General features: G+C 49.8%; 1 protein-coding gene across 1 annotated transcript in view; it reads left to right on the top strand.

The window, feature by feature from the left end:
* The first annotated feature begins 14 nt into the window (after nucleotides 1-14).
* The window catches only part of CHSY1 (chondroitin sulfate synthase 1), a 60,795-nt gene continuing 35,048 nt past the window's right edge, over nucleotides 15-25,761 (top strand). Inside the window, exons 1-2 of the mRNA XM_042876145.1 lie at nucleotides 15-304; nucleotides 6,455-6,950. Of these exons, the coding sequence (XP_042732079.1) occupies nucleotides 15-304; nucleotides 6,455-6,950 (786 nt within the window). The remainder of the gene's footprint in view (nucleotides 305-6,454; nucleotides 6,951-25,761) is intronic.

The raw sequence follows: 25,761 nt of genomic DNA, 5'->3' as shown, positions 1-25,761 counted from the left end.
GCGGGCGCCGGGCTATGGCGGGCCGCGGCCGCCGCGCCTGGCTCAGCGTGCTGCTGGGGCTGGTGCTGGGCTTCGTGCTCGCCTCGCGGCTCGTCCTGCCCCGCGCCTCCGAGCTGGCGGCGGCGGCGCGGCCCCGTCGGAGCCGCCCGTCGGGGTGCCGCCCGCCGCCGGCAGCGGCCGCAGCCGCCGCCGCCCCTCTCCTCCCGCAGCCGCGCCGCCCCGGTCCGCCGGCGCAGAGCTTCCTCTTCGTGGGGGTGATGACGGCGCAGAAGTACCTGAGGAGCCGCGCCGTGGCCGCGCACCGGTGAGACGGAGGGAGAGGCAGGCGGAGCTCCGCCGGGGGCCGCGCCGCGGGGATGGAGCGGCGGCCGAGGGTGGGACGGAGCCCCGCGCTGAGCCGCGCCGCTCCCTCGCGGTTCGGGCGGCCGAGGGACGTGAGGGCGAGAAAGTTGGGGCGCGCCGCCGGTCCGCGGACGGCCCCGATCTGCGAGCGAGTGGCTGCGCGGAGAGCCGGCGCGGCTCCGGGAACAAAGGGTGGCGGCGGCCGCCGTGCCGGAGCGGGGAGCGGCGCCGCGGGCTGGGAGCTGCGCTCCGAGCGCGGCCGTGTGCCGCTGTCACGCCCCAGTCTGCAGCCCTGGAGCGGAGATGTGGCCGCGCGGAGCCCCGCTGAAACGCACCCGTAGCCCCGATGCGGGGCCGGGATCGGAAAGAGTTCGGAGCTGGGTGCAGTGGGGCTCCGGGGCGGCCCTAACCCAACAAAACGTCCCCTTCTTTTATTCCTATGCTGAGACAAACCCCGCTCCGTCGCTGGGATGTGCCCTGTCCCACCGCTTCTCTTCACGTCAGCGTTAAACGCGGTGAAATGGCTCGGTCAGGGCAGTCTGAAGCACGTCGGGCACCGGAGTCGGTTTTAATGGAGCTTTAACGCCTTCTTCCAGCAGAAGATCTGTAATTAAGTTATGGAGGGTGTGTGACTGATGCTTTGAAATAGGTGAAGGAATGTGTTTCTTCAGGGTTATGAATTTTCTTTACCGTGTGGGTTGGAGCGTGCTGGATTGCAGATCCCACGAGCTGCGCAATGGGCACTGACATGGAGCTGTGCTGGGACACGTGGAACAGGGCTTGGGGCAGGGCTGTTTGTGTGGCAGCCATCAGCCTTGTGTCAGGGATCCTAGAAGGGGCAGTTCTCACAGTGTGGGCTGCGGATGGGGTTGGTTGTGGGTGTCTTCTCATTCATAGAGTCACGGAGGGTGGAAAGGACCTCTGAGATCCCCAAGCCCACCCCGCCGTGCCCACTGACCACACTGCACCTACGTGGTTCTGTTGCACCTCCAGGGATGGTGATCCCACCATCTGGGCAGCCTGTGTCAGTGCATTGCTGCTCTTTCTGAGAGTAAATGTCTGTCAGTATCCAACCTGATCCTCTCCTTGCTAGCATGGGAAGTAAGGAGGCCTCTCACCCCTTGGTTTGTTCTTGCTGAACGGTTCCATGCTTGAAAGATATATGGATCCAAATCTGCAACATCCGTGCATGAAATAAAACGGTTAAAGATGCAGTATAGGAGATTGGGCTCCTCCAGCCCTGGGAAGGAGGCAGAGCGTCACTTTTTACTGCGCTTCTATTTTGGTTTAACCTCCAGAGGGGCTGTCAGCTCTCGGAAGGACTGAATAATGGGGGCTCTTAGCGATGCGGTAGGGCTGAATGCATCTTCCTCCTGCCATGGGCAAAAGAAATGAGCTCATGTCCTGGTGACAGGAAGACATCTTTGGGAGAAGGTGGGGAGGGGGAGAGGAGAGGAAGACAAACCTGAAATCCTAAATGGCTTTTGATTGCCATGAAGTGTTCAAGCACACAATCGCTGGGATTACCGCATTGACAAAGCATCCTGGGGAGCTGAATCGCTGGCACAGGGCGCCCAACGGGAAGCTGCTCGCAAGGCTTTCCCGGGTGGCAGCGTGTGCGGAGCCTCGATTCGGCTGAAAGGAATTAAGGATGCAGGGGCTGAATACCTCCGCACTGCCGCGGCTCAAAGGCCATTGACAGACACTGCTGAAAGGGGCCGGAGCGGAAAGCATTCGCCGATCGGCGCTGCTGTGAATCCAGATAGGATCTAAGGAGAGGGGAAGCAATCCACTTCCTGAACATCAATCACTGCAAAATGACCGCTGCAAGGCAGAGCGGGCCGCTGGATTGTCAAGAGAGGCCGGCTCTTTGAAACAGTTGTGCTTTTGTAGCCAGGCAGAGAGTAAGCTTGATGGCCAGGTTTGCTCTGGGCAGTTCTCTGACAGCCAGGTTCCCTGTGAGCAGGCTGGTAGAGTGCAGCAGCAGAAGCAGTGACACATGAAAGGCAGGGAAGGAGCAGCGCAGGAAGGAGGTGAGGTACAGCGGGGGTTCAGGGAAAGTGCAGCAAAAGCTTGCAATTCAGAGGAGTTGTGCTAAAGGACATACAGGAAGGAGAGCATAGGGATAAGCATTCTCCCAAAAGACTGAAGCCTGCTGTCTCAGGAGCAGAAATATCAGGCAGTTGACCTTTTTTGTTTTCTTTCTTTTTTTTTTTTTTTTAATTGCATAGCAACTGGATTTCCTGGGAAACCTGCAAGCAGAGCAGGGCGAATGCAGCTGATGGCTGGGTGTTAGGGCTTGGCATCTGAGACCACGTCTGCCTCGTCCACAGCACTGTGACTGCTTCATAGCTCTGTGGGAAGAGGGCCATGGGATTTCTTGGTTTGGGACAGTCCCATAGAACCACCTGCACGTGGGGCAGGAGATGTGCTGTGTGCCTGGGCTGAACCCTTGTCCCTTGAGCACAGGGCAGAAGGATGCCCTTGGGAGCCTGTGCCTTGAACTCTCTGGGATCTAAATACCTGAGTGCTTGGAGGAGCCTGAGTGAAAGGCAGCCAGCAGGATTTGGGATTGAAAGGCATTGGTATTATCTCTATAAGCTCCCAATAGCTGCTACAGAAGCATAATGCCAAACACATTTTTATGCTTTTTTTTTTTTTTCTTCTTTTTTTAATAAATTCAGAGCCTCTGTCTAGGCTGCTGGGTGGTATTTATTGTTTCTGGTCCTTTCTGGTTGGTGGTGAGGTAACAGGGTGGATTGCAGTGTGTGCACTCTTTTATCTCTTGGAAGGAGTGACTTTGAACATCATGACAGCACTTGACATGTTCTGGTCAATGTGTCAGCTGTTCTGGTTATGTCACAATGCTGAGTTAGCTGCTCCTGTAGCACCTGGGGCAAACACGACATGCTGGGCTTTCCTGGTGGTAAAAAACCACCAAAAATTTATGCAAATGTTTACAGAACAGTATGACACACATCAAATAGGAGTATATGGTGCTAGTGCGTGGGCCAGCAGGAGAAATTAGGTCGTCTGTGTACCCCAAAATAAGCATACAGAACAGTTCAGATGGAGGGAGCTTCCCAAGATTATGGAGTCCATTGGCCACCTGCCACGTGGCCTGGGGCTGTGGAACACACCCTGAGTCCATGTGCCTGCAGGTGATGGGTCAGTTTCCATCCTCTGTTTCACAGGGAAACCTGAGGTGGCAGGCTGTTGAGGTGGCAGGCTGTTGATGCTGAGTCTGCAGAGCTGCTGGTAGAGCAAGGCAATGCAGATAAATCAGGAACAGTGTGAAAACAGAAGATGCAGCACTCTGTGTCTGTGTTCCTCCTGCCCCGTGCTGTGCTCTGTCAGTGTTACCTTCCCAGTGCATGGAGAAAGCAGGTTGCACATGGCCAGGCGTGCTGTCAGCGTGCTCTTGGGGAGGTAACAGAGAGCTGTGCTGTCCTGATTCATGAGCATCCTCCTATTTAACCGAGCAGATTCAGATTACACAGAGGAGATAAGGTTGGGGGTTGTTTGGTTTTTAAATGACCGATGCAGAGCACGTATCGGTTGTGTCCTGAACCTGATATTGCTCTCTGGGCAGTCGAGCATCCTGGAGCTTCAGCTGGCCAAGGCCACCAGCAGGGCTGGCAGGGTCTGATGGCGGGGATGTGGTGACAGCTGAGGGTGACCAGGGCGTCCTCCTGAGGGAAGGGCAGTGCCAGGTTTCTCTGTTTTCCTCTGTGTTTTTTCTGTTTAATTATCAAACATTCATTTGTAGGTCTTACTTTAGAAGCCCCGACCAGGAGAGCAGTGTCAGCTGGTGGGAGCAGTGCTGCAGTAGGGAAGAGTTGGCTGTGCCCGAGGAGCTGGGCAGGTCAGGCTGCTGCCCATAACCTGAGTCAGAGAACACAGAAGTACCTTTGATCAGAATCTAGCCCTGCATTTATCAGTCCTTAATTCTGGGGGAGACTGAGGTTGGAAAGATGCCTGTACAGTGATATGTATGGCCTGTGACAAGAGGTAATGGCCTTAAGTTGCACCAGGGTGGGTCAGGTTGGATACTGGGGAATGTTTCTTCCCAGGAAGAGTGGTGCTGCACCAGCACAGGTTCTTTTGGTAGGCGCTGTCATATGTATTGCAAACAAAATTGCTGTGTCCTGTCCCCAGTGAGGGGACGCACGAAGCAGCAGGCCACGGCTCGGACAAGAAGAGCAGCACATTGGTGTTGTTTCAGTCAACGCTGAGCAGCGCTCACACTGACACAGACACGCAGGCAACTTTTTGGTGTGGGAGCACATTTCATCTGTGTGAGTTCAGACATGCATTGCAGTCCCACAGCCGTGTCCCAGTGCTGCCCCAGGCTGCAGTCACTGCATGGGCACGGTCCTGTGCTGTGCACTGTGACCCTGAAACTACAGGGAGATTTCTCTGCTTTCCTCCTGCTTTAGCATGAAACTTTAAATATGGCCCAGATCCAAGAAACAATTGGGCCAAGCTGGCTTTGAGCCTGGGGCTTTAATGCAATATGAGGGCTGGAAATCAAATCTGCCCCGGTTTATAGATGTACATATGTTTTGTTCCGCCTCTGTTGAATGGGATCTCTGTGCTGACAATACCAAAGGGGGTCCCAGGGTGAGGGAGACTGGTTAGAGGGAGGGGAGAAAATTGAAACCAGGAACCAGCAGGAGAAGGGCGTTAAACATAAAGTAAAATAGTGAAGGTCGGTCCTGCAGAGATCACAGCTGGTCTCAGAGGTGAGATGAGCTGCAGCTCTCAGCTCCCACCTTTCCTTTCTCTGTGATGCAAATCTGAGTGTGTGTTGAACTTGCTTTTTGATGAAATCCTTAAAGTGAGTTGCTATGGGAAGAGCAATTTCCCACGTCATCTTTTCATTCAAACCCTTTGATGTGCAACCAGAGCACGGCCGTCAGAAAATAAACACATTTCTTTGCAGCTAAGGGAAGCTGAAAATGAGGATGTGTCATTGCAAGACAGGCAGCTTGCCGCGCTCTGCCAGGATGTAACTATCAGTGTGCATTAATTACATCACTGATGATTAAGGGCCCCATCACCTCTGTTGTGAAGTCAACAGGAATGTTTCCATTGACTTCATTCGCTGTGTGCTTCTGTGGGAAGCCAGGATCTAAACTTTTCCAATGTAACTCTACCCCTATGAGTAAGAAATGCAGAAGACAAAGCTTTTAAAGCAATTGGATGATATTCATTACACAAAGCTGGATTGTCTAACTGTCCAAGTTGGTACGTAGTTAGACCCACTTAAATGCTTTAGCATTTCCCAGGCAAAGTTAAGGTTGGATTCTTTGGAAATATTTTTAAGTTTCTGGCTTGGTGTGGTGGCTAATTCTGTACATTTCCAATTGCATGTGGTTTCTGCTGCCCAAAGTCTGTTCTGCTTTTGGCAGTGAACCTGTGTAGGGAGTCAGCTGGTAAAGTGATGGTGATGTCTTGAAGGAGGACTGCATCCTTCACCTCAGAAGTGCCGTTACATATCTGTCATCAATGTTCCAGTCTGCTTTTTACACCAATCCTGTGCTGGTGTGACAGAGCCATCGTGTTGCTACCACACACTGTGCTTTTCCCATAGGGCACAGCCTCTGTGTTAATGTGTAATCTGCCATCTATTTAGCCCTTGGAAATCAGTACTTCTGAACGTGATTTTGAGCTTTGAGGAGGCTTGGAGGAGATGGGATGTGGGTATGATGCTGAATAACTCGCAGGGAATTTCTGAGGCATTAAATCTAGTTGTAGTGGCTGCTTGCCTGTCTTGGTTTGCTTTGATATTGCTGTTAAATGGACACTGAATATGCCTAAGGACAGAGTGAACTGCTCTTACTGTATTATTTTTTACCAGGTGCAGCTGCAAAGGCAGTGTTCAGGTGTTCACTGTCTCAGATGTTTCTGCATGCTGCACCAGTTCCTCAAGGTGCAGCACAAATGCCTTCGTTTGCATGGAAAAAAAAAATAACCCTTCCAGGCATTTAAAAAGAAAATCTGTGAAGCAAATGAGGTGTAGTTGCTTTGAATTATGTCTGTTGGGTAGTGCTTTCTGCTTCCTCCTGTTTGCATGCTCAATGAGTTCTTACTGTCTTTTTTCACCTAGAACCTGGTCCAAAAGCATTCCTGGCAAGGTTGAATTCTTCTCCAGTGAGGGTTCGGACACCTCCATCCCCATCCCCATCGTGCCGCTCCCCGGTGTCGATGACTCTTACCCACCCCAGAAGAAATCTTTTATGATGCTCAAATACATGCATGACCACTACTTGGACAAATACGAATGGTTTATGAGAGCCGATGACGACGTTTACATCAAAGGGGACAAACTGGAGAACTTCCTGAGGAGTTTGAACAGCAGTGAGCCCCTCTTTCTAGGGCAGACCGGCCTGGGTACCACAGAGGAGATGGGGAAGCTGGCGCTGGAGCCGGGTGAGAACTTCTGCATGGGGGGACCCGGAGTGATCATGAGCCGGGAGGTCCTGCGGAGAATGGTGCCCCACATTGGCGAATGCCTGCGAGAGATGTACACCACCCACGAGGACGTGGAAGTGGGAAGATGTGTGCGGAGGTTTGCGGGCGTGCAGTGCGTGTGGTCATACGAGGTAAGGCTGGGGGACAGGGAGCGTGTTTGGGGGGAGGCGGAGGCTGTAGGGCCACATAGCAGCTGCTCCAGAGCTCACCTCCCTGTGCCATTGGGTGGTTTTGGTGCTCTTGTTTGTTACGTGTGTTGTCCCAGGAAAGTCCTGCTTGAACGTGAACCAGAGCCCAGCTGGGCACATTGGGATGGTGGGAGGAATGTTTGTTGTTTGTAATGAGTATGTTTATTTAATCAAAAGGGGAATAAGCTTAAATAAGCGGTGACTTTTTTTGCTGGCTATGTCACAGTATCAGCACGGAAAATAGGTGGTACTGTTGCTTGTTTCTTGTCACAGTTAAAAGATGCCAGGCAGACAGCTGTTGGCCTTGACAGTGGCAGTGTTTTCCAAACTACTTCCACTGCAGAGCTGCCTCATCGGCACTGATGCTGTCATGCTGTCCTGCCAGCACCCATCAAGCAGCTCCTTGGTGACAGCAGGACCAAGCCACTGCTCTGACGCTGACAGACAGCATTTGCCCATGCTGCTGTGGCTGCAGGGTTGGCCAGCCTGCTTTTGGCAGCGCTTCGTGATGCTGTGGGGGGCAGCGGGGTTCTCCTGCTGGGGTCCTCAGCTTTTTGAAGTGAGCCCCGGTTGTTTGCAGGCTGTCTGATTGGAAACAGCCGCTGTGCTCAACCTGCAGCCTCTCCTGGGGAAATGCTAGAGGGTTTCTCTGGGAAGTTAGAAGAGAGCGCAGCAGAGGGCGAACGGTTTATCTTTTTTATGCAAACATTTATGACTGGTTTACAACTGCTGCTTTGTCCTTTTATGAGATGTGGTAAAAAGGGAGATTCTTCCATCCATCTGACAGCAGAGCCGTGGTCACGGAGGCTGCTGCTGACTCCTCTTTCACTGGCAAAGCCTCGCGTTAAACTTTGACGTGTTTACTGAGTCCTCTGCCCCCAAGAGCTCGTGCTTCATTTCAGCTCGCAGTTCGGTGACAGGAGAGCTGCTGTGGGAGGGGAAGGAGGTTTCCAGCAGCCGTAACTTACTCCTATCTTTTGTTCATAAAGGCATTCTGGACTGACGGTGGCTGTCCACATTCCCTGCTCACCGACCTGGAATTAGTTTATGCGCTGCCAGCCTTGTGGCTAGGCCTTCACAGGGAGTCAGTAATGTTTTTTCCACAGTTTCTGGCAGCATAAAATTTTCACTTCAGTCATTCTGAATTGGAACAACTTTCGTTATGAATGCCTCTACCGTGTGGTGTTTGGTGCTTCCTGAAGGTCAGCGTTTTGGTCCTACTGAAACTGGCAGAGAAAAACTGGCAGAGAACCCAGCAATTCATTGTGATCAGATTTGGGGTTGAAATAATGGCGACGTGCAACCACACCTCAAAGGCAGCTTTGTTTGATCAGCTTCTGTGGAGTGGCCTGCGGCACTGGGTTCTTCCAGGTGAGCTGCCTGGAGGTGTGTGAGCTGCAGGGCACTCAGAAGAGCTCGTGGCTGTGCGCTGCTGATGCTCACTTGTTTCTTGGAAACACTGAGTGGCTCAAAGTGACCCTAAAGATGGTTCAGTTCCAACCCCTCCTGTGGGCTGGTTGCCCCCCACCAGCTCAGGCTGCCCAAGGCCCCATCCAACCTCAGCATCTCCAGGCATGGGGTGACCCCAAGTTCCTTCTTTGGGACTCCCTACACTCCGAGTTAAGTTTTGGAGAGAGGGAAGACTTCTTCAGGTGGTGCCACTTAAGGAACAGCGCTGCTCTCATTCAGTTGAGGCCTCAGCTTCAAATCCTGCTGTCTTTTTGTGCTTTTCAACCTGGTCCTCTCACTGCCTGGGCAAGCAGATGAAACATGCCTGGTATTTTATCAAAGACAAAGCAGTAGCAGTGTGAAGCAGCACAGCTGTCCTAACAGCTGTGTTAGGGTAGCTGGGTGTAAAAGCGACATTTTCCATGTCTTGTATGTTGATGAATGTCACGTAACAGGGCACTGCGAGCACTGTGCAGTGTTGTGTTGCATGGACTTCTGATGGAGCAGGGTTATCTGTGCTGGGGCACTGCCTTTCTCAGAATTCCCATTGAAAGGGAAGCGGCTGCAGCGCGAGGTTCCGCAAACAGGGCTGTGTTGGCCTCAGTAAAACCAAACCCAGTCAGCTCCACCTTCTCCTCCTGCGCTGCCTCTCTGCAGGCTCACATTGCAGCAGCAGTGAGGAGCTCGGGTCCTCGGCTGGGCTGCCCCCGGCTCTTTGGTTTCAGCCCCAGCACAAGCAGGGCCCCACTGGAGCTCCCCTCGGGCGGTTTCTTTTCCTGCACTGCCCTTGCCGTGGGCACGGCGCCCGGAGTCGTTTTACTCATTGCCACGACTGTCAGTGCCCCCTTTCTCTGATTTTAGGATCCTACAATGTCCTCACTGTGCTGCTCATCTTCGCTGCCTCTTTCTCTGGTGGTGTGCCCAGCCGCGCCTCCAGTCCTGGCTCTGTGTTTTTTTTTTCTGCTCCAGGCAGCCTGTCTCTAAATCTGTCTCTAAGCCCTTTTTCTCCCCTTCCTGTGTTTCTGTCACTTTGCTGCTCTCTGCAGTGCCTCTCAGACCGCTCCGTTAGCAGCACTGCTTATTGCCCGTTTTGAGACCTGTGAACATTTGTTGGTGCTCTTCCTGCCCTCTGGAGCTTGTCAGCAGATACAGTACAAGAACTGACACCGCGATTCTTTGGATAGACTTCCTGCTTTGCCTTGCCCAGGAAAGATGCAACAAAAATAGGGGTATGCTGCAGGAAAACCCAGCTCACCCTCCAGCTCTGCTCTGGGAGCAGTTTGGGGCACCTATAGGTTTTGAGCTCCTATGGCTGGTGTGTGGCTGTGGCCCTCCATGGGACAGGTCGAGTGAGTCATGAGTGAGACACACATCTTAAAATGTTGACTTCTTTACAGCAAAGATTATCGTCATTGAAAAAGAAAACCGTGGCTGCCATGGCTATCAACAAATAGTTCTAAACCTCAGCTGCCTGTAGGGTGGAGCAGCCAAAGCTATGGATAAAAACCCATAAAAAGAGCAGGGCTGTGAAATATCTGCAGAGTACAGATGGGAGCTTGATGGTTTACGAGGCAATATTACAGTGCAGTCCTTTCTCTTGAAGAGGAGGAAAGGCTTGTGCTGCACTTGCTGGGATGTGACTGTGCATTTCTAGTGAATATTGGTGCTTTGGACTCGTGGCACACTGCTGGGTGTTCTCCTCAGAAACAATTTATGTATCTGAGTCTCCTTCTTTCTCCCATCTCCCCCTGGCAGCAATCTGGTTGGCACTGAGAAGATGCCAGGGCTGCTCCTGTGTGCTGTGGCAGCGCAGAGCTGTGTGCTGCCTTGTGTCCCAGCATTGATGGCAGGCATCTCATCTGTGAGTTAACCATCACAACAAATTGCTGATCTCGGTTTTCATTTCAAGTTTAGGTTTCCTTTAAACACATCTGAATTGTGAAACCATCCTTGTGTAGCTCAGTATCCTTTCTACCTTGTTTGTTGCAAAGACTGAGCATTGTTTCAGTATGGAGGGTTTGGTATCTTTGATATCAGCTTAAGAGTGCTGGTACCTTTAACATGAAGTCTCTGCAGCTGCTGGAAATCAAGGTATTGCTGATACATACCCAGTTGTTTCTTCAGTAATGAACCCCTCTGTAAATGGCAAATCAAAAAAAGTTGTGCCAGAGGGACAGCTGTCCTTGGTGGGCACCAAGGAGTGCTCCAACCTCCGGGCGTTGGCTGGGGAGGAGTGGGGTGCTGGTGGCTGTGGGTGATGGGGGGCTTTTGGGAGGAGGGTGGGTTGTGCTGGCGTCTCGTGCAGTCTTTCATCTGCAGTAATTGAGGATAATTGCTACTCTGAAGCTCACTGAAGTTAGGAAAGCCCTCGAAGTGCACGTTCCATCTGCCAAGTACATTGGCAGTGCCAGAACATACTGTTTCTGGAATGGACTCTCCCCTGGGCAAAACTAAGGTTTATGGTTTTCTGTATGATAGCCAGAAGTCCAAAAAAAAAAAAAAAAAAAAAAAGAAGGAAAAAGGCAAGTCCTGCAGCTATTGATCAGAACCCAAACGCTGGGGACAGATGCACCTCCTGCCTGCTGAACTCCGGCTCCCTTGCTTTGCCCTCTGAGAAGGGAGGAAGGAGAGCAGCCTGTTTCCAGCTGGCTGATGCCCGGCGTGGGGTGGGATGGGCAGGAATGGGCCTGGAGCTGCTGTGCTGTGGGCACTGTGGTTCTCCATGGGCTGCACTGAGCTGCGTTGTTGGGTTGGTGGATCCTTGCGTTGGACTCCAGGCAGCAGACATGAGGCTCGACGTGTCTTCTGGGGAGCAGCATCCAGCTGTGCTTCTGAAATCAGGTGCTCTGATTTATATGCGTTGTCCTGGCTTCAAAGCTTGTGCTCTTGTTTTCTTCTTTTTCTTCTTTTTTTTTTTTTTTAATTTTTGAAGTGAAAGTGCAGAACTTGGCAAGCCTGACAGCAGCAGAGACCTGCATCCTGCCGTGTGCATGCAGCCCCTTGAAGCTCTTCATTCAAGGAACCTGCAATCTAAATCGTGTGTGTGAGAGAGGGAGGATACGAGCATCCCGGTGTTGTACAGTGCATGTTTATAAATGGGCTTATCTTAAGCAGCGAATTTAATCTTTGAGATGCTTCAGAGATGTCTGCTTGGCTTCAGATGAAGTTAGAGGTGGGTGGGTGGCCATTGGTCCTGGGGTGGTGCATGGATAGAGATTGCTCTTCATGAGCAGTGGTACTGTCAGAGCATGCAGGTAAGAATAGAGAGGAGCCTTGTCCAGGTGGGGGAGGTGATGCCTGGGGAGGCTAAAATGCCTGCTGATGGCACGGGGTGTCTGTGGTGTGAAGGGGGAGGCAGCGAGAGGTGACCACAGGGCCTAATTTTGGGAGCGATGTTTGCTAAGGAGGAGGGCAGAGAGGTCACAGAAGGAGCAGAGGCAGCAGTTTGGGTTGATGTAACCAAGATGTGGGTTGGGAGGGTTCGGAATAGGAGCAGTGATCTCAGATCTGCACCCAACTCTTGACCAAACTCTTTCACTTCAGAAAATAATTATATATTTGAGAAACAAATACCTGAGAGAGGAAAAAGTGAAGGCACCACTGGATCATTTCGTAGTGACCTCTAAACCTGGGCTGGTAAAGGATTTCTCTTTGTTATGGAGACCAAGAACTGCTTTGTATCAGGTCTGAGTGTTGGACCAAAGTCACCTGAGCCTGGATCTCACTGATTTCTGCCTGCCCTTGGTTTAAAAGGGGAACCCCATGTGGTTCGTGCTTACACTAACCTTTGCAGGCTGTAGGTAATTGTTTAAGACTGACCCATTTTTGTAGGGCACATGAGCAGTTAATCTGTTCCTGGTTGGCTGGATGGCTTGCAGTGCCTGTGCTGAGGTTTGTTGGTGCTGTGGTGTAGACACTAAGGAAGCTTTACTAGTGAGCACAGGAAGCAGAAGCATTGCTTTTTCCCCTTTATTGGCTTTTTGGAGTGCAGTGGTTCTGTTAAGATTGGGATCTGCCTGCCTGCTGAATTTGGTAGCTGCCTGGATTAGCTGCTATCTTGAGGACAAGGCTAATCCTTCATTGCATGGTGGGATAAAGAACTCAAATAAAATGCCTCATCATCCCAGCTGCTTAATTAAGGTGCATAGGAGATATCCGAGGGTCTGGGTTTGCTGGGTTTAGCAGCTGTGGGGTGGGCAGAGAGGAGGCTGTGCCCTGAAGCTTTCTGGTGTATTTTTCCCTCCTGAAGCAGTGGGAATGTTCCTCCAGGTTTGCAGGGTAGGTTCTTGCTGGAGCCATGAGGTACAACATTCAGATCCTTCCTTGTCCTTAACGAGCTTTGTGCAGTAATCCCTGGTGAATGCCACCTGCCTGGGGCCTTTGGAAGGACACCAGTTGGTTCAGGATGGGATTGGAGTGGTTTAAAAGCCAGTAACCCCTCACCCTGGGGCAATAAACTGCTGCATGCCGCTGTACAAACAAATTCGTTGTGAAATGCCCCAAGTGACTGGGCTGTAAAAAGGAAAAGCAAATTGGCTTTCTCAGTTGAAGTGGATGTGAGGCAGTTTCAGCTGGGGCTCTTGGCATGGAGCTTTGTAGCTGGTGTATGGGGAGAAGGTAACAGTGACCTGGATGTTTTGGGAGGCTGTGTGTAAATCTGGAGGGAATAGCTGCTTTTTTCTGTTACCACCAAGTTGTGTAAGCAGCGAAAGGCCCAGCAGCACGGAGGTGTCAGAGCCTGTAAGAAAGGGAGACAAAAGCCAGGCCTGTTTGGCGATGGGAAATACAAATGAAGTGCTGATGTGGGGAAGGGGCTTAATGTAAACTAACTGAGGTCACTGAAGGGATGGCACATCCAGTTCAGATGCTCTCAGTGCTGGCTGTTGTTCCACTTCTGATGCGATTTCTTTAATAAAAGCAACTAAATTATTGCAGAGAAGAAACAAAAGGCGTTTTTTTTAAATGGACGGATGTGATGGATTTAATTTCTGTAAAAACAGAAACAATTCACTGTGAAACGTTTTTTTTTTTCCACTTCAAGTGAAGGCACCAGATAATTACCTCGAGTTGCTCTAGACACTGCTTATAGCCAACCGTGCTGGTGTATTAATGTGCTTTGAGGGCTTTTCTTAATGTTTTGGGGGAAAGTAACACCCACTGGGCTGATGCTGTCTGTGTGACTGCTGCTTCCTGCACAGCCCTGCAGAAGATCATAGAATCATAGAATGGCCTGGGCTGAAAAGGACCACAATGATCATCCAGTTTCAACCCTCCTGCTATGTGCAGGGTTGCCAAGCACCAGACCAGGCTGCCCAGAGCCACATCCAGCCTGGATGATGCAGGATGACAGCCTCAGCACCGAGCTCTTGCAGCAGGGCCGTAGCTTTGCTTGATGCCTGGTGGTTCTGCAGATGGTGTATGCAAACCAGTGGCAGCACATAGCCCTTGCTAAAGGAGGATTAATTGTTCAGCATCTGTCTAACCTCATTTCCTGTGAAACTTCCCTGCTGAAGAGCTGCTGCTGTTGTTTTGTGTTCTAAAACCATCTGATTTGGGGGGGAAAAAAAAAAGAACTTTATTCTACTTTGCTGCACCTTCCTTAATTGATCCCTGAAATGCTTAAAACATTTTAGCACTAATTTCCTGAGTTAAGAGCTTATCTGGACTCCTGGCGGTGTGAACTTTTATGGTTATCAGCTGGAGACCTCTTAAAGTCTTGCCAGGAATCCTGATTGCATGAAGGTGGGGATTATCCTCCTACATGCTTAGAACAACGTGACCTTTATGTGTCACAGAGAAGCTGGGAACACAGTTGGAAGATTTGGGGGACCTAACTGGTCTTGATTTCTTAAGTCTTAAAGTTTTGGGTAGAAAACGTTTCTGGGCTCCTTGCAGAACTGAAAGTTTAGTGCTGGTTATTTCTGGTTAGTTCACTTACAGGCAGAATTCTGATGATGCCCTTGAGTTGTTAGTGATTGCTTGGAAGCATTTTGAGCACATCTACAATCCTGTTGTGGTAATGAAGCAAAAGTGAAAGTTGTGACTGATTGGCGTCAGTGGGATTGTTGTACTGATTCAGCTTCGTGCTGGTGACCTGCAGTGCCAATGGGGAATTCAGAGAAAGAATCAAAGGCCTGCATGCAGCTTACATTGCCAGTAATGACCCTGAGTGCTTTTAAGACTTTCTGCGTGGGAAATGTCAGCACTGCAAGCACAAGCACCGAGCAAGAAGCCACTGCAATGAGCTGCTTACCAACCCTAGCAGCTTTCCTGCTCCCAGCTGAGCTTTGCAGGCTGTGTGGCATGGCTTGCCCTGGCTCAGAACACATGCAGGATAGGCCCTGAGACATTTGCACAGAGCTGTGAGATGCTGCTCCTAGACTTCAGAGGCATTAGTTTAGGGAGGTGTTGAGGAGAAGGCACAGTGTGGATTGAAGGGAGCACGGATAGGGTCACGCCTGCTGGATCTAAACTCCACCCAAGCTTCTGAGTTTAATCCTTCAAACTGAATGGCTTTAGGGACTCCTGCTGAGTGCTGTATTTTTGCTCTTGTGAGTGCTTTTCAGAAGCATCCAATGCTCTCTGTGGATTAAGCACAGGTTCTTTGGCAGAGGTTAGTTCTAGCAATGAAATGAGTGGGAGCCCATGGTTTGGGCTCAGTTCATAAGAAAGCAGGAAAATGGGGAGAGGCAAGCTGCCTGCGGGTTCAGAAGTGCTCCTGTCACCTTCTTTGAATCAGAACAGGGAGAAGCAGCATGGCACCAGAAAACTTGCCTATAGTGGGGCTGCTGCAGCCCCTCCAAGCTCCGGCAGCGTGCTCTGAGAGCTACAAGTCTGATCCTGAAAACCCTGCTGGTGTTCACAGCTGCCATTTCAGATCGGTGCAGCTGGTTAGAGAAGTGCTCTGTTCGTATTAACGAGGGTTCCTCTGCTCACAAGCCTTCAATGGGTTTAATTACTTGGCAGTAACTTCCTTAAACCTTATTTAAATTAAAGCTAAATGTTTTGGCTGGTTATGTCACCACTGTATTAGCGAGGAATGCAGGAGAGAGTGCTAGTTTGTATTAACTGAGCTGCTTTAATCCTTTGTAACCACGCTTCGTAATGTGTGTTACTGTCTTACAGGGAGAGAAGACGTTTGCCCTGCATGAGACAGCAGAGTTCACTCCTCAGCATCTCTGTGAAAGGGGAAGTTCTTTGTCCTTAGTAAGGACTGAGAAAGTTCTTAGGAAGTGGGTGTTTGTAATTAACACAAGGTGTAATCTTGCACAAGCACTGTATGGCCATCTGGCTGTGTCTTAGGCCCGAGCGTTTCATAAATCCTTTTTTCTGCAGTCCCCCTCCATATATGAGTGCAGACCCAACTTTTTTAGTCATTGCAGAGGGCCTCCAGAGCAGATGCTTCGCTAAAACCAGCTCTGTTGGACCAGAGTGACTGCAGAAGTCATGCTTCTCATGGTCGTGGTCCAGGTCAGCAGAAATACGCTTCCTGTGCATGCATATCTTTGCTGCCCTGACAAGAGAGAAGTTTGTTTAACCTTCTCACAGATGATTTGTCAAGAAACCTCACCCTTACCTTACCTTGTGTGTTTGTGTAACCTTATCGCAGCTTACAGCTGACGTGTTTGGTTTTGTGTCCTTCTGCTGAAGACACTTCCTAACATCTTCGGCCAAGCCGAACTTCATTAAAGAAGAAAGCCAACAACTGAGAGACAATAGTGGGTTTAATCTTCGTAAAGCAGCAGGGTTTTTGCTTCCCTGGCAATATGAGTAAGCTGTGACTTTTCCAGGTTTTGAGCAGAGCCATTTTTCTTCAACGTTTCCAAATAATCTTTTTTTATCCCTTTCTCTCTGGCTCCGTAGCATTGAAATCGTGCCGTGGTTGCTGCAGAAGCCTCTTGCAGCTGCACAGTCCTTGTTGCTGGGACCAGCTGGAAGCTGAGCCATCTCTGAGCCCATGGAATAATGCGTTGAGCTGAACCCTGAGTTTTGCTGATGGTATCGTCGCTGCTGCTTGTGCTTGTTCTGAAGAGAAACTATCCACGTGGTTTCTTATCTGTTGCAGGCCAGAAATAACAGCACAGCTCCTGCAGCCTTAAGGAATTAGCCCAGTCTAGAATGGGAAACTAGGGTGAAGGTGAAAAGGATATTTGACAGTGTGCAGGATAGCAGCAGGAGGCCTGGAGATGAGGATGTCGGGTGCGTGTCTGGCTGTGGAGCAGCGTCTGGGTGACCCCGGGCTCCTCTGCAGGCCACGGGCTGCGGCTGCTCCGTGCCATCTGCCCTCCTGCATCCCAGTGCAGAGGAAGTGTGCAATGTGCGGCCCCGCTCGTCCCGCGAGGTGGTCGGGGCTGTCTCACGGACAGAAATGCCTTGTTTCCCTCCAGCCGGCACAAAGGCTCTTTTATAGGAGCTTGGCCATACATCTGCCGAGGTGCCTCAGACTGTTAGCGCCGGTTGCTGCTGTGCGAGGTGCTCCGAGGCTGCGATGCACAGGGAGATGTTGTTTGCGTGCTGCCTCCCTTTCCGTCTGGGGACAAGGAGCTGTGCTGTGTCCTGCCCCGGGCAAAGCCAGCTCTGGTTGTGCTGGAGTGCTAGCTTGGAGGTTTTTGCTGTAAAGGCAGGACTGGGATCCCTCTGTTTCACATTCAGGAGCTGAATTAAATGTCTGAATTTGGCAGTGTGGCTGTAGGACAATAGAATGTTCGCTGGGGAAAGATGTGTTGAATTTCTGCTCTGGAGACAGACCTGGCTTGGAACACTGTGTGTGCACCAGTGGAAGGACTCCATCCTTCACAGGGTACCTCACAGCTGGAGGGAAGCCCTAGCTTTGGAGATGTTCAACTTTATTGTGGCCTCTGGATGACATTCTTCCTGTCTTTCTCCTCCCCACCATCCCGTCCCATCTGCCCCAGTAATTTTTTTCCTGCATGTGTCCTCGTGCTGATTTAATAAAGAGACTTTTTGCTGAAACCAGTCCTACACAGAAATGCACGCTCATCTTTTGAAATCCAGGGGAGGGAGCAAAGTGTGAGAGCAGGCTGCCAGCTGACAGAGCCCCGGTGAGTGCTGAACCTCTGCTGTTTGTCCCCGTTGGCTTTCAGACATTTCTCAGGTATGCCATCTCCCAGTTCCTGTGTTTGGTTTACTCTGTTGGTTTTCCTTAACCCCACAAAGCTAGCTGACAGCTCCCCAGTTCCATTCCCAACTAGCATTCCCATGCTGTCACCGCTGACTTTTTGACTTAAAGTAGAGCTCGGCTGGAAAAACAACTTTTCATCAAATTACCACGAAATGGATCTTGTGGGATATAGGAAGAGCACAAGAGAGATGTGCTCTGTTTCCCATCAAGCTCTTTTGCTTTCCACAGTGACATTCTCCTGTGGATAAATGCTGAAACCTGGCAGCTGGGGGTGGCACAGGGTGACTCGGGGCAGTGCTGCATGCCACCAGCCCCGTCCCTCGAGAGCAGCAGCCCTGTCCTGCAGCCACGTGTGCCCATACTTGCTCTGCTCTCCGGGGATTGTTGTGTTCTCACCACAGGTCTGCTGAGGCTTTGAAGACGCGTTTCACAAGAGGTTGAGAAATTACTTTTCAGCTTAATTTTAGACTGGTTGCCGTTTCTCAAGCAAGCTTGAAGAAGGGTGATTTTGACCTTGCTTGCAGGGAAAACTCAGAAGCAGCTTTCCCAGGACACTGAGGCAACTGTTACCTTGGGTCTAGAATTCTTTGCTTCAGCATCAAGGTGTCTTGCAAACCTTTCCCATGCTCTCTCATCCTCTGGTCCCATGTTGAGGGACATGGTTTAGTGGGAGCTACTGGGAATAGGTGAACGGTTGGACTGGATGATCTTGAAGGTCTTTTCCAACCTTGGTGATTCTGTGATTCTATGATTCTAAGGAGCAGATGGTGTGGGGCATGGAAGGAGGAGCATTGGCATGAGGTGAGGAGCCCAGCCTGGGGTCCTGCATGCAGCCAGGCCACACTTTCCTCCCTCCTGCCCCAGTCACTTCAATTAAAATTCCACCATCAGGGCTAAGGTGAGGGGAGGCAGGAGCTGACTTGTTTTTACGGAGAAGTGAATTTTCTGCCAGAATGAGCCTTTTCCCAGGGTGAGCTCAGGAAGTGCCCCCTCCCCACCAGGATGGTGCAGAAAAGCCACAGGTAGAAATTGCAAAAAGTAATCAGCATTGTTTGCTTCGGTTCCCCGAGGGCATCAAAGAGTTGAACAGATTGAAGTGGAAGCAAGGAGCCCTGCAGGGACAAAGCTGCAGTTCTCCCACAGCCCTTCTGAACTGCAGCCCGGAGCTCTCATTGGAGGCAATTAGTTAATGAAAATGAGGGGTTCTGATGGGACCCACTGCTGGCATCAGGGAGCAGCACGGAGCAGTGGGGAAAAACCTCCTGGAGTTGAAAGGCAGCCAGAGCAAGAGTGAAACCCAGTGGGGTCTTGTTAGCGTGTGGAGTCCAAGTAATTCCAAATATTCTAAACAGAGGTCCCGTGAGCAGAGATACGAGGGAACCAAATTCTTTCGGCGTTTGCAATATCAGGCTGACTAAAAGAGCTGCTCTTGTGCAACGCTCTGCCGCACGGTTACTGAGCAGATGTTGGCTGCTTTTGTAAGTGCTGCTCAGAGTTTCTGGTCTGTCTGCCTGTATGTAAATCAAGTGGCCCGTTAGAGGTGTTCATGTTCACAGTAATAAAAGGTGAGGTTGGAAGTGCTGAGGGATGAGCTATCTCCTGCAGTTACTGAAGGTACTGTCGCCTTATGGAGTGTGAGGACAACACCTTAAATGCACTTAACCTTGGTTGCAGGCAGCTTTTCTGGTAAGAATAAGAGAGCTGGACGTGGTGGTGGGGAAGGCAGAGGAGAACTGAGATGTGCTTTCAGAAAGGAAGTCAGCCTGAAATAAGTAAGTAAACAGTAAAATGTTACAAGGTGCGAGTCAAGGAAGAACCTGCTGTTTTCCCTGGCTCTCACTGTGACACAGCTATAATCCTTAAAGCCGGAATCATATCTGATGGGCTACAATAATCTTATTTTTTCTAGACATAGAACTCCCCAGTGCCTGTCTCCCCTAGGCAAAGAGGAGTACCTGCCAAGCAAGCAATGCGCTCTGAAACTCAGCTGCTTTGGCATGGCAGCAAAACCACCCTGCACTAATGTGACGAGTGTGATGCTGATGGGATGTGTTCTGGCATGGCATCTGACTGAAATCTAAGTGGGAGCACTCAGGCACCTGACTGGTGGCCAGTACAGAAAAAAACCCCGGGCAGCCTGCATTGTAGCTGGTATAATTTCATGCCTGGTTACCAAGCAAAATAGTCAACTCCTCATCCAAGTAAGAGGTTTGAGAATGTCTTCTGAGAGCGTTTTCTTCCTGTCCAAGCAGAGAGTGTGCAGGGAAGAGCAGTGGCTTGGATTTTGTTTTCTTTGGGAGCCAATATAACATCACTAGTTGTCTTTGTGCCTCTGTCCCTTTGCGTGATGGGACAAAACAGCCAGATCCAGCTTGGGGTTGGTGCCAGTTTTATCAATATGATGATTATATGCAGAAGGAAAGACCAGTGGTGGTTCTTGTGGTGTTTCAGTGGTGAATAGTAGTGAAACATGGCCATCTCTTAATATTGTGGTTGGTCTCCCCCAAGTGCTGCAGGTTGTGCTGGGCAGCACCCCTGTTCATGGAACCCTGCATGCCCATGCACTCTGTGGTTAGATAAAGTAAATCCTCATCTTTGGATGTGCTGGACTGTAACAGAATCTCTGTTAAATATCCCAGACCCTGTTCCTGAGCACTGCTGCTTGGACAATGCTGTTGTGTTGGTTTTGTATTTTTTTATTATTGTTATTTCAGTCTTCAAGTGTTTCGTAGAGTCCTACAGTACTTTCTGCATCCTCCTTTGTGAATCAAACTTGGAAATATCCCTCCAAACCCAGTCCTGCATCTCCCACCAGACAATAACAAGCGCTGGAAGCTGAACAGAGCCCATTGATATGTTGATGATCAGTATTTTTTTCGTTCTGATTAGCATTCAACCTGTGTCTTCTATAACATTTCAAACAGACCATGGGATTGTCCATTCTTCTTCGATCCAGTTGCCCGGTGGATTTGAGCCTATCCTGCCAGGAAAGATGCTGGCACTGCCTCCTGTTCGGGCCATTGGCTCGTGGTGCTGTGATCAGAGGTAGATATGATCCAATTCAAGCTGCTTTTAGCTCCCCAGAAGCGATCCTGGGCTGCAGGTAACAGGCTGACAACAGAGTTCCTCTGTGCCTGACCTCACGTGATGTGAGGGTTGTAATCCCTGCGCCCATGCAGAGACCTCGGAGGGTCGTGTGCTGCAGCCTTTGCTTTGAGAAGCTCCAGAGCCAAGAGGTTTGGGAGAGGTACAGTAAATAGTGGACACCACGCAGTGTTGCATCCCTGCCATCGTCCCACAGCTGCACCTGCAGCTCTTGGGGACTGGAGGTGTGCCAGGAGGAGTGGGGAGAGCAGGGGACAAACAACCTGGGAGGGGACCTAATCCAAGTTTTATTCCCCTTTATGCATTGAGGATGACCTTGGCTAATTTAGGTTTCTCATAAATCTTACCCACTCAGCAAGCTGCTGGAGGAAACTGCTGGCAGTATCTGCAGGTAATGTTAATAAATAAACAAGTGATTACTGCAGCATTGCACTTACCTCTATGCACGTGCAGGGTGGCTGCGAGGAGAGCTCAGGCAGCAGCTCCCTGTTCCTTGGGGCAGCAGGGGTTAGGAGCTTCCCAGTGCTCCCCATGGGCACAGCACAGGACCTGGGCTTTTTTCTTGTCCTTTTTTCAAACTGATTTGTAGGAGATGCTCGGTGAAATGGTCTTTGTTAGGGCTGGCTATGGCATCCCCTCACCAGCAGACACTTCATCGTGGTTGCATGCCATGGGTGATATGTTACAGCAGCAGAGTTGTTACTTACAGCCCCAGAAAGCCCTGCTGTGAGCTCCTTGGAGCAGTTCAGTGCTAAATCTGTTGTTGAAGTCCTTACAGGGGAAATCCTTGTGGCAGAAGGATATCAGGTTTATTAATTGGTCTAATTTCTCAGCCTAGCGAAAGAGGTCTTAAATCATTCCAGAAGTAGAGAATCAGCTGCAGGTACATTTATCTTTAATGAGATAACATTATAATGAAAGAGAACATTTTAGCTAAACAGAAATGTCTTAATAAATGCCTTTCCCGGTCCTAAAATGCAGTGATTTATTTTTTTTTTCCTCTTGCATTTTCTTTTTTTCTTCCCCCCTGAGGGCAAAGCCTTGCAGAATGCATCTGCACAGTGAATGTTCTTTTGTTGGTTTGAACTCACAATCAGCGAGGTGAAATTTGCTCTGTGAGGTGTTTGCACTCAGTTAAAGCTCTTTTATATGTGACATTTATTGTGCTATAGCAACTGCCTTTAAAAATAGCATGTAAGGAAGGCTTCATTTCATATGAGCTGTACGTAGCTTCCTTTTAAATATGTCAGTGCCACTTGACAAAGGCTGAGTGCCTTCCTCACCATTGCTGCTGCCCCTTCCCATGTGGGCTGTGTGTCTGTGAGCTCAGGGAGCAGCCTGCTATGCCAGTGACAGAGGTGTGTGTGTGTCTTTATGTGTTCTTCAAGCTGTGTGTAACACCCCCTTAATGCAATGAAGATGTCTGTTTTGTAGCTCATGGATGAAGTTGGGAGCTCCATCGAAGCAAGAACTCCATGCAAGGCTTTTCCCAGCACCCCTCTCCCAGTGGGAGCTGATGCACTTGTAAAAATTGCTCAGTATTGCTCAGTAATTGTTCAGTAACACAACCACAAAGACCTGTGCTGCATAGTCCAGCAGCACTCTGCTCAGTGAGAGGTGGTGGGCTCAGCTCCCCCCTCCTGCTGCATTTAGTGGCCTTTTCCCTAATTTTCCTTTCATTCTTCCCCTTCTCTTCTTTTGCAGATAGATTTGGGCCACTGCTTTTAAAATTGTTCCAGTTTCCACCTTCGATGGCTGAGGCTGCTGGAGCTGCCTTGCTTCTAATGCTATTCAGGATGTACTTTTTTTTTTTATAATCTTTTTTTTTTCCCCTTCCTCAGTCAAGTCTACAAAGAATACTCTGTTTTATGTGCTTTATGTGTATGATTTCTCCTTAAAGGACGACTCATTTCCTCTACTTTAGAGGTATTTTCTTAAATCTGTCACTTCCTGTCTCTTTCTTGGCTGTCTGATTTGCCAATTTTTTACATTTTTTTCCTTTTTGTAACTGTTCCACTCATTAACTTCTCAGATCCTTTGGGAATTGCGTTTTGCCCAGGCGAGGTGAAACTCCCTTTTTACTCTCTGGCAAGAAATATTCGACGATTCATTTAATTGCTATATTGGCTTCCAAGCAGAAGCAGGCTGGGAGGACTGCAGGGGAATTAATCATGCCCGTTTAACAGAAGGGATTGAAAACGTGGAGGCTGCACTCAGGACCTCAGCAAGGGCTGAGATGCACGATAGCTAGCAGGGGTTTGGTGTCTTAGCATCTTTCAGTGCCATTTCTTGCTGGCTTTCACAGCACCCTTCTGCCTGAGGAGCAGAGCACGCCCTGCCATGAGGCAGCAGTGCCTCCTCTGCTCTGCTGCGAGGTGAGGCTGCGGGGGACACCTCAGAAAGCAGCACAGAACGCATGGGCAGCGATGCCCAGGGATGGAGGTGTGGGGTGCAGCTGCACACAGGTCCTTGTGCTTACCTTTGTTCCTCTTGCCCTTCTTCCAGCATGCACGCTGCTGCCTTTTTGGGTTCAGCTGTCTCTGATGTGTGCACAATAGGAAATAAATTCTGCTGTAACAGAGTTCAGTTCAAAACAGCAAGTGCTGCTGCGTCAGACAAGATTTAAGGTGTTGTTTATAGTGTAACAGAAATACAGCTGGGCTACCAGAGTTACTTCTAAACATGGCCTGGCATCAGGCTGACTTTGCCTCTGGTATAGATGGGTATGAATTGGTCAGATAGCAAAGTTAGGCTGGCTTACATCAGCATAGATCAGACTCATAAATCTGGCTTGTGGCTGTCATGTGCTGCAAGAAAACAGAGGTCTAAAGGATGGTGGACCCTGTTCAAACAAAGGGAGTCCCTTCTTTAGAAGCCTCTGCCTGCAGAACTACAGCTCTTAGCTGCAGCGAGCTCTGCTTCATGGGACTCCAAAGGCATTCTTACAGCTTCTGTAATTCTCCCACGTAGCTGTTCTGTGCCTGAGACTGGCAGGTCTTTAAAGCTGAGTGTCTTGGGCTGTTGCAGGATGGGGCTGCAGTGCTGACTCTTCCATTATCCATCTGGGAATCTCCGTTTGAAATGTGCAAAGCCCTTCATAAATAGTGTCTCGGGTGGGATGTTGAGCTGCTGATTGTGATTAACTATCTAAGATCTGCTGTCTGTAGCGGATGTCAACGATGTCTTGCATGCACTGTGACTTAGGAAGGAATTCTGTAGCAGATTTTGTGACTGGGGAGAAAGGAGAAGCAATTTGGTTGGGGACAGATAGCACTGCATGGCACCAGAGGCATGCTGGTTTGGTATTTGGAGGTTAAATGTGTGTGTGGGGGGGTGGGAGAATGAGAAATTACAGCTATGAAAAATGTTCTTACATGGAATAATAATCAGTGGTTTTATTTATACACTGATAAACACCACTGCTTATAAAACACAGCATTAAAGCCTCCAAGATATCCATCACTTCTCTGTGAGCCTTCGGTGAACGCAGTGAGATTTCCCCCTTGTTGGCCATGTGTGAATTCAGACGTGCAAGTGATGGGGAAGAACTTTATTTCCACAGTGCAGGGCACGATCTGGGAAGTAAAACCAGCCCTGGTTTGTCTTCGCATTGTGCTGCTGAACATAGCCCTGCCCTCTTAAAACACTTTCTCATGGTTACGTTGCACAAACCACAAAGCTTCCAGTGCCTCTGATCAATTCAGGTTATTGCTGCATTTGTTGCTCGGTAAATGTTAACATTCTGAGAACTGCAGTCACTTTCCCTTTATTTATTGAGCAGTTTAGCCAAGCCAATATAAACCATAACTGTCTTTGAGCTTTGTTGATTTTTTTAAAGTGAGTCAGGAGTTGCAGGGCAGGTGTAAGTGGGAACCCATCGATGGTTTGTATGGTTGTTCTGGACACTGCATGGTTTAGTACCTTCATAGTGAATGAAAGCAGCACTATCTTGCCCATGTTGCCATGTAAACCGAGATGTCAGATGTGCGGGTTGCATAATATGCATTAATTGCAGAGATGGCAGAAATGCCATCGTGCAAAGTGCTGGGTGTGAGCTTTGCCCTACGCATGGGAAAAGTAGCAGAGAGAGCATTTACACAGCAAAATGGAAGTTCCCCAAATGGAACGGAGCAGAGTGGTTTTGTAATAGGAGAGAGTAAAGGGACAACAGTGATGTCTGTAACCCTTCCCTTGCCTTAAAGGAGAACCTAAGCCTTCCTCCTGTGAGTGCTCTGGGTGGTTTGGTGCATCCTCACCACTCCTACTTTTCTTTGCTGTTCACATAGGAGATCTGTTTTTCCGCTTTAGGCTGTAACTGAATGCTTTTGCTTAGGAAAAACACGGAAGAACACCAGATTTCCACAGTTCACAAGTCCCTTCTCATTTGAATTACTACTTTGCAAATATTTGTAAACGTCTGTATAGATCATCCCTTGGCTCCTTTGGAATTCGTGTCATTTCTGCTGCCTTCCTCTCTCCATTCAGGACCCGCCATGCACTGGGGCTGCGTGTTACTGTGCTGGATTCCCCCCCAGCTCTTCCAGCTGCTCTGCAAGGACAGTGGGTGCAGTATGGCAATGATGGCAGGTTAGCTGACACCCTTAGGCTGGGAAGGGCAGGGCTGCCTTGTGTCTGCCACCTGGTATCTCAAACTGTATGGCTGCCCTACACCCTGGGACCATTTTCCATGTCCCTACTTCTCCACTGGTTTTGATTTCTGGTTCTTTTTAGTTTTCCCCTGTGCTCAAAGGACTCGTTTTCTTTCTGGTGCAGTGCATTTGTGTAGCACAGGCAGTGGTGTTCAGTCTGCTCCATCCCATTTTCCTCCTCTTATTGCCACCTGGAGGATCTCAGGAGCTCATTTAACAGCCCTCTGCCTTTACTCTCTACCTGGTAATATTTTTCTTTGGATTCCTGTCATCCTCTGGAGCATTGCCTCTTACTAATTGAGAGCTGACGCTAAGTAGGGCAAACATTGTAAAGGGCAGCTTTTCCATGAAGAGCTCTTTAATTGCCAGTGGGAGAGAGCTCTATCTGAAGTGTTTCCTTTCCCGTCAC

This window comes from Lagopus leucura, unplaced genomic scaffold (genome assembly GCF_019238085.1).
Source record: "Lagopus leucura isolate 7727_CA_CO unplaced genomic scaffold, USGS_WTPT01 Super-Scaffold_100015, whole genome shotgun sequence".
Classification (NCBI taxonomy): Eukaryota; Metazoa; Chordata; class Aves; order Galliformes; family Phasianidae; genus Lagopus; species Lagopus leucura.
Note: the sequence above shows the minus strand (reverse complement) of the source record. Positions and strands in the feature narration are given on the sequence as shown.